This window comes from Aquarana catesbeiana, linkage group LG04, assembly GCF_042186555.1.
Source record: "Aquarana catesbeiana isolate 2022-GZ linkage group LG04, ASM4218655v1, whole genome shotgun sequence".
Taxonomy (NCBI): Eukaryota; Metazoa; Chordata; class Amphibia; order Anura; family Ranidae; genus Aquarana; species Aquarana catesbeiana.
In genome coordinates this window covers 272,613,140-272,621,923 of record NC_133327.1, presented here as the reverse complement: position 1 = coordinate 272,621,923, position 8,784 = coordinate 272,613,140, and the positions used below count along the sequence as shown (strand labels likewise).

Below are 8,784 nucleotides of genomic sequence, written 5' to 3'. Positions count from 1 at the left end.
ACTTTATAATTGAGGAAGGTGTTGCACCCCCAAAACGCGTCCATTGATCTCCCGTGATGGCAGATAGCACATGTTGGCACACTGTGTGCATCCTCCAAATTTGGCTTTTCTAAACATTTTAAAAATTTTTTGAAGATTGGACCATGTTGGATAAGCAACATGGTTTAATATCTTACTTCTGGTATTTCACTTCCTGTTTGACACAGCCAGGTAGGAATGAAACACATCAAAGCTTTGTGATCAGAAGAACAATGCCTTGGCTCAAGCCCACCTGCTGTGACATGTGCGAGTACAGTACAAGCTTCAAAGAGACCACTGCTGCAAAGATGTCTATTGAGATTTGACACAGGGCTGATAGAGACGCTGGCCCTGGGGGACAATAAAGCATGCCTCCTGGAGAATGGGCAGACATTTGAAATGATACCTCAATAAAAGGCAAATGGGGGTGGCTATGAGTGGGCGTGTATGTTTGAATGTAAGGGACATACAGGCTTTTGATCTTTCTCTTTTGGCTACTGAGAAGCCTGCTGTAAGGTCATCCTTTTTGCTATCTTGGGACCTTGCTCTGACCGAGGGCTTGGGCCTATATTCCATGAGGCCCAGACCCCTTTTATCATCCAGAACCCACAAAGGAAATCATGTGTGATAAGTATCTTTGATATTTCATTGTTGTTATATGTTGTAGAGATGTGCTGTTAGTATAGTGTGTTCTGATTGTAAGCTATGTAACATTGTAATACCCTTTTAGTACTTTTATGATAGTTTCCTAACTCGTTGGGAAATAAAAATAAGATATTGTTTTACTAGCCACACCGTGTGTTTGGTTTCATAGCTAACCTGGTATTATTGTGATATTAACAATAGCATGTGCTCAGAGTTTAATGGACCAACTAATGATAGGGACTAGACAAATTAATACGCAGATATAATATTAATAATTATATCGATTTCTACATTTGGCACCCCAGACTGTGGAATTTTATTTTTACACAGAATCCACAAAAACCTAATGTATTTTTGTCTTGACTCCCTGTAAGGATAAATCCTAAACTACACCCAGAACTCAAAATCATCTCTAGTGTGGACAAGATTGGCGCTGGCTTGCGAATTCTGAAACCACGCTTGGATGGTCATGAAGATTCTGTGAAATATTTAATCAGGGAAGCGTAGAACCTGGTGAGATCTTCGGATGATATATGTATATATGTTAAACGTTTGTATCATTAATATGCTTTAGGCCTGTAACCAGCCAAAGGTGCTGGCGAGTAAAAGGGCTGATCACCCTTGGTTAGAGATTGACAGGAATTACCATACATCTTTGAGGAAAAAGTGGGAGAAATACATTTTTTTTTTTTTACCCATGTGAGAGTGAAATAGCTTTGTTCCAATAGGAGATGAATGTGGCCTGCAACCTAAGGAAGGCATTGATTGAGAATCTGCCTTGTGTCTTAGAATATGCCTTGCGTCTGGTAGGCTGTAGAACTACAAGTCACTGTTAGGTTTAAATGGCTTTGTAGCAGTTTTTTTTTTTGTTTGTTTATCTTTGCATGGTAAGCAACTCTGGTAAAAGCAGGTTAGACCAGCTTTAGTGGGGGGTAGGCTAATTAGCATATCAATGGATATTCCCCAGTAAGCATGTGGTAATCCTAAAAGCCACATAGAACCTACAGGACAGGAGTGCTCATATACAAGGCAGCCGATAATGCCACAGTAAGTGTGGTGGGTCTTTTCTATGGATATGCAAAAGTTTAATGATTTTGAATGATATCAGGTAAAAGTGGTAATGAATGAAGAATATTGAATGCTAGAAGAGCGATTCAGTTTTTTTTTTCGTGAGTTGTAAGAGATAACGATAATTAGGTTTGGTGTGTTACTCAGTGCACTGTTGGAACATTAGTACAAATAGAATTGTGTATTGTGTGCATTGTATGGTTGTGAAATGGAACTGGTGTATACATATGTTAAAAAGTACGCTTCTGCCAATTATCATTCATGTGCAGATGAACCTCTTAAAAGCCAGTGTAACGTTCTATTGTCACAATGTCAACAACATAATAGCAGATTGGGTAAACAGCTAAAAAAGAAAGTTAAAAAAGAAAGGTTGGCAAATGAAATTGCAGTGTTGCTCAGAATTAAATTTATATCTGAGCAAATGGAGGGGAAGTGGGAAGCAGAGAGGAGACGTCTCGGGGAGGACATAGAGAAAATCAGTGAAAACCTTATAAAGATCGCAACAGACTCCAGTAGTGAGATGGATCAATTGCGGACTACAGCAGGCAATTTGTCAGAAAGAAACAGTGAGCTACAAAAACAGCTGCAGAGGTGCAGCATGGACTGTGATATGAAGAGCAAACTTTTAGAGTCATTGCGAGTAAAGTTGTCAGAGATGGAAGAGTTGGTTATGTCTTTAGAAAGAAAGTTAGCAAATGCACACTCCCAGCTTCTTACTAAAGAGCAATGTACAGTATTGCTCAATGAGGACAAAGGAACGTGCCAATTGGCCAATATCTGCACAGTCAATGAGGAGAAGGGTTGTGATGAAACACATTCTGCTATTGCACCCATAGCTTCGAAGCAGGATAACAGTTTGATTACAATCCAAGAGAGACTTACTTTGTGCCAGATTCTGGGTGAATTTAATGCCCTGGAATCACCAGTGAGTCTGTCCAATAAATTTGAGGCTCTAGTCCTTAGATTTCATTTGACTAATGAGGATGCATGTTCTCTTCTGAGAGCATGGCTACCAGGACCTTTGGCAGGCCAGTTATTTGCACAGGTTAATGATAGCTTAGCAGATGCAGAGGTGCGGAGGAAAGAGTTGCAGCGTATTGTGGACAGTCGTGATAATGGTATGAGTGATTTACAACGAATGAGATTTAGGAGAGGAGATGACCCAATTTTGTTCTGCAGTGAGTATCTTGCATTGTATACGAAAGTGTTCAACTGTCCTGACTTATTGGAGGATGATACAAGTTTCATATACTCAATGGCCAATAAGTGTTATGTAAGCTATCCCATTAGAATGGCTTTGAGGAATGCTAGATCCTACCAAAATTTTGTCAATATCCTGCGAGACTTCTGTCAAGAGTCCAGTGGTAGGGAATATGAGTCAAAGGCAGGTGTATCCGTAATAAGCAGAGGTACAGGAAGGCAGAGAGAGTTCAGATGTTCTAAATGGAATAGGCATGGACATAGATTTTGTAAAGACCTTAACATTGCTAGCATGCAGCAGGAAACTCCAGAATTACAGGGTGCACAGGCAGCCATAACGGAGTTATCCTCCAAACATGCAATAGCCGAATGTGCAATGGTGGAGGTACCCTCCGCACATGCACAGTGCTCAGCAAAGATAGGAGTCAAGCATGCAGAAAAACCAGACGCTCTTATTGCTGCAAGTGATGTTGCTATGACAGAAATCAATGGTGGAGATGTAAATAAAAGTGCGATAACTGTGCTTGAAAGTGATTCAGGAGTTGAAACTTCGGATGACTCAGACGATGAAAGTGTAAATTTTGCTTATTCCAAGCATAGTAATCATAGTAATAATGTCCAACAATGTGAGTTTCCACTGCCGTATGCTCAAAGAAGGGCCTATACAGAGAGACCAGCCCTCAAATGTTTTTTGTGTAAAAGGGGGGGTCACATCGCTAAAAATTGTTGGGCGGCGAATAATGGTATCAAAAGAAGATCGCAGTACCCCAAAACGACCCCAAGGCATTATGAAGTGTATTCTGCCCGATGGGGTAGCAACCCAAAGCATGGAGGCTGTAGTAATCACACCCATTTCCCTTTAAAGACCCAAATGCGGAGACTGCAGACTGAAGATCGCCAATATGGGGAACAGTTACGTAGAGTCAAAATGGAGGTAGCTGCATGGTTATTCAAATGTAGCACTGGGGAAAACAATGTTAGCAGCACTTAGTGAGCTGCATGGATGCTCCTTGCTGTATTTTATTTATATACGACCCTCACATCTAAACCTTATACATAGCAAATGTTCCCCTACATTACAATTAATGGGAAAAGGCTTGGGAGACTTAAAAAGTCAATTGTCATGATAATTGTGTGTAATCACTGTCTTTGTGTTCCTTTTTCAGAGACCTTGGAAGAAGATAAAACTGGTTTGGATACTAATGTCTGTGTTTGTTTGCAGGTTCTTCAAAGAGAGAACAACAGTGGGCACATTTAGCAAAACAGGGGTTAGGTTATGGTAAAGGCATAATCGATTATCAAATGGTACCATGAGCTCATTAATTAGTAATTGTTTGCAAACAATGAACAAAAAAAAAAAAAATAAGATAAACAATAGTCAGGCATTAAGGGTTTCAAGTGTTGCAAGTGAAGTTACAAATGTTGTGATGAGGTACAGATGTTTTGTTTTTTTGTTTTTCCCCATTAACTAATTGTCTTTCAGATGGAAATGAGCACTTACTCTTCTCAGGAGGAAAATCCATGGATGTCTTTAGTTAAAAGTTGAGTGTTTGTCATTGTCTTATGGTGGTTGTCTTGTCATGTTGTTTTTGTGTAATAATGGCCAGAATTTTAATTTTTTTGTTAAGTTTTTTTAATATTTTTGGTATTTGTTTAGTCATCCATTTTATTTTTGTTTGTTCAGGTGGAGAAATTATTGTTTAGTCCACCTGAAAGGGGGGCAATTGGCCATTCCGTCAATTAGCAGCTGAATAGATGGTCATGGGATATGTCCTGCAGCTGAATACATTTTGTTGATTTAAGACAAGAGTTGTGGGTAGGAGACCATTCTAGCTTCTAGAGTTCGTTTTTTTTTTCTCTCTTTGTTTAATGTTCATTCAGGTGGAAAAAGTTACAAGGTGTACGCTTTGTCTACCTGAAAGGGGGGTTAGTGCATAGGTCTGAAAGTACAGATAATGCATTGTCTTTTTTAATGCTTAAAATTTTGAATTTTGGGAAGCAACGTTCAAGTTCATGGTTTTTAAAATTTTTTGATCATACCAGGGGGATCCATTTTAGAGTGGGTTCAGCCTAAAGAGGTCATGGTTGTTTTGATAGGTTGGTCAGGGTTGCAGAAACCAGGAATACTAAGTTCCTGGTTCCAAGGAAGGAACTATAAGTAAACGTAGTAAGCGAGCAGATATTATGGATAAGAATTTGATTCTGCTCTTGTTTTTTTCACTTCCAGAGTCCTGGTGAAGCGTGATTGGAGAGGTCTCTGGAACAGGGATGACAGATGTTCATCTGGTTGGCAGTTTGACTGTGCCGCATCACACTGCAAATTTGTTCTGATAAACATCAGGAGAGAAGGGACAAACAAAAAGATTCAGTTTAATACTTGTTTTTGCTTATGGACAATTTAATCCTAATCCTGAATCTGAAGGACTGTGCCTATCAACGACACTTGTGAGACATTTTTGCCGGATTCACTCCTGATAAATACAAACGTGCTATTAATGCATGTACGATGGGTTGGAGGTTGGGGAAGGAATATACACATCCAATCTGTCAGAACCTGAAATGTAAAATATGTTTTTTTTTTGTTGAAGGAAGGAATTGAAAGAAGAAAAGGTTTTTAATGTATGACATGTATTGACGTAACGAAAGTAATATGGTGCAGGTACCCAGGAGACTGGCGCTTATACATAATAAGGTGTCGGTTGGCCAGACTAGAGGTTGGCCAGGTGACACATCAATGGGGTGAAAATTTCCTTGTATGGGGAGATACGCCTGGCTGATGTCTCACCTGAGAGGTTGAAACCCGGCACAGGGAAGGCCAGTGAATACGCACAGGAGCATGCTCCGTTAGATACAGGGAGCAAAACGCTGGCTACCAGGGTACAGTATGCCTTCACCACATGGCACTTCAATGTCTCGCAATGGTTGGTAAAATTCCATTACCCTATATGTGCTGAATATACACTGAATCAAGTGCGGTCAGTATACCAGTGACTTGCTCCCAGAGATGTGCGGACACAGAAGGAGGTTCATGCAGGGCGCGTGTTTCTGAGGAGTAACCCGAAAGCAGAGGGATGTATTCAGCACTATATTGGGGGAATAGGAGCTGGGATGGGTGTTGTTAATGGGGTGGACATCGACCTCCTGAGGAACAAACTCGCAACCATAGCTTCAGAGAATAAGCGGGGCTTTGTTACTCAGAGAGATTGGTGGCATCCTTGATAACATTCAACAAAGTCACATAAGTACCCAGGTTAAAGTGGCTCAAGATTTTGTCAACAATGTTGAGAGGTTGGTAGAGAATGTGATGGTATAGGACGGGAATCTGTCATTGGCTCTTGCGTGCACGAAGTGGCAGGTGGAAGTGTCAACCAGCATTGAGCTGATTGTACAGTCTCCATATGAGGGACAGAGGCCTTATGAGTTAGCATCACCGCTCAGTAAGACTTTGTCAAACACGTCGCTTACACTGATCCAAAGTGGTGGTCGAATGCCTGGATGGGCCATACCAGTTTGGATTGTGAAAGGTGTTATGCTGTATGATCTCAAGTACAGAAGTGCAGACTCGGTCTGTATATTTGGTGGCATTAATGGGCTTACTGACTGGGGATTCTATCTTCTTGCGTTTGAGGCTAATTGCCCACATATGACCAAAGAAGCTGGAAGATGGAGGCAGGTTGATACTTCCCTTGGTCAGAAGCATGACCATGATGTCCTTTGTATGCCAGGTCAATACATGATGGTGAACAAAAAAAAGGTTGGGAAGATATTTCATTCTGTATTCGGGATGAGAGGATCATTGCTGGGAAGGAAGCACCTGGGTATTATTTGGGACATAGACGAGTTTGTTTCCTTGTCCTAAAAAATGCCGATGTAACGTTAGTCATGGAACTAGATGGTTCTTTGAACCTAACCATAGGTAGAGGTGCATGGTATACCCTGGGCATGGTCTTTGAAACCCAGGCACAGGGATGGAATTGTGTGGGTTTTGTCATTGTTACAGATTTATATGTGTTGTTAAACTTGATATTTATATAGAAGGGTCACAAAGTTATCTATGCAAGCTGGGGAACGAAGTGACGGTAGGGTCTCTGTGTACAAATTAGAGACTTTGCTGCCAAGTCAGAGCCCTGCAATACCGCTGACATGCCCGAAATCTGATGGGTCATAGGTATATATGTATATATTATGGTAATGGGTTGATTTATGTCATGGTATAGTGTGATAAAGGTATATTTTAAGCTAGTAATATGGGCAAAAGGCCCTCCTCGAGACTCTATATCTGAAAGCTGGTTAAGATGCTGCTCTGGATGTGTGCTGGTGAATGATGAGTGTATGGACACCCCTTGCCTGTTTTATACCCCTTCATGAAGATGTTAGAAAGAAGAAGATACAGAATGGTGACATGGGAGCTGTCACGGAAGAATGATGTTGGTGTGTCACCCAGTAGCAAAGCGGCACGTGTTGGAAAACACAGCACGTTAGGACCGTTATGGACTGTTCCACAGGAGCTGGTTCTGAGGCCTATGTTGAGAGGCGCAACATGCGTTAAGACATTTATGGACTGTTCCATAGGGACTGTTTCTGCACATGTTGAAAACACAAGACAGTTAAAGACTGTTCTATAGGTACTGGCTTGGAAACACATGTTGGGGAGGAAACAGTTATGGACTGTTCAATAGGAGCCGTGTCTGAAGAAGGGTGATATGCGCCCTTTAGGCGCAAAGCGGCATATGTTGGATAAGCAACATGGTTTAATATCTTACTTCTGGTATTTCACTTCCTGTTTGACACAGCCAGGTAGGAATGAAACACATCAAAGCTTTGTGATCAGAAGAACAATGCCTTGGCTCAAGCCCACCTGCTGTGACATGTGCGAGTACAGTACAAGCTTCAAAGAGACCACTGCTGCAAAGATGTCTATTGAGATTTGACACAGGGCTGATAGAGACGCTGGCCCTGGGGGACAATAAAGCATGCCTCCTGGAGAATGGGCAGACATTTGAAATGATACCTCAATAAAAGGCAAATGGGGGTGGCTATGAGTGGGCGTGTATGTTTGAATGTAAGGGACATACAGGCTTTTGATCTTTCTCTTTTGGCTACTGAGAAGCCTGCTGTAAGGTCATCCCTTTTGCTATCTTGGGACCTTGCTCTGACCGAGGGCTTGGGCCTATATTCCATGAGGCCCAGACCCCTTTTATCATCCAGAACCCACAAAGGAAATCATGTGTGATAAGTATCTTTGATATTTCATTGTTGTTATATGTTGTAGAGATGTGCTGTTAGTATAGTGTGTTCTGATTGTAAGCTATGTAACATTGTAATACCCTTTTAGTACTTTTATGATAGTTTCCTAACTCGTTGGGAAATAAAAATAAGATATTGTTTTACTAGCCACACCGTGTGTTTGGTTTCATAGCTAACCTGGTATTATTGTGATATTAACAATAGCATGTGCTCAGAGTTTAATGGACCAACTAATGATAGGGACTAGACAAATTAATACGCAGATATAATATTAATAATTATATCGATTTCTACAGACCACATTAATAAAACAGGTGATTTTGTGGGGTTTAAATTCGCCCCAAAACATCAATGATGTTATTATTTTTTTTAATAACATCACTGATTTGGTTCTGGATGTTTTGCAATTGGAGATTACACCCCATGATCTCCCCGATAAGTATCTGGGCACTTTCTGAAGTAAAGCGTTCAGGATCCCTCACATCACGATCACCTAAAAAGAGATAAAGAACAAAAAAAAGGTCTCAAAAATCTGCCACCATCCATCTCTTTTACCTGAGCCTGTGGTCGCAGACACTCACCTGTTGTGGTGCCAATCTCCACCAC

The 8,784-nt window shown here is 41.0% G+C and overlaps 1 protein-coding gene across 1 annotated transcript; it reads left to right on the top strand.

Annotated features, from left to right (window-relative positions):
- Positions 1–1,471: 1,471 nt before the first annotated feature.
- Positions 1,472–8,316, top strand: LOC141139937 (posterior protein-like). Its single transcript, XM_073626554.1, has one exon. It carries the CDS (start codon positions 1,940–1,942, stop codon positions 3,920–3,922), a length of 1,983 nt encoding a protein of 660 aa, XP_073482655.1. The 5' UTR covers positions 1,472–1,939; the 3' UTR covers positions 3,923–8,316.
- The last annotated feature ends 468 nt before the right edge of the window (positions 8,317–8,784 follow it).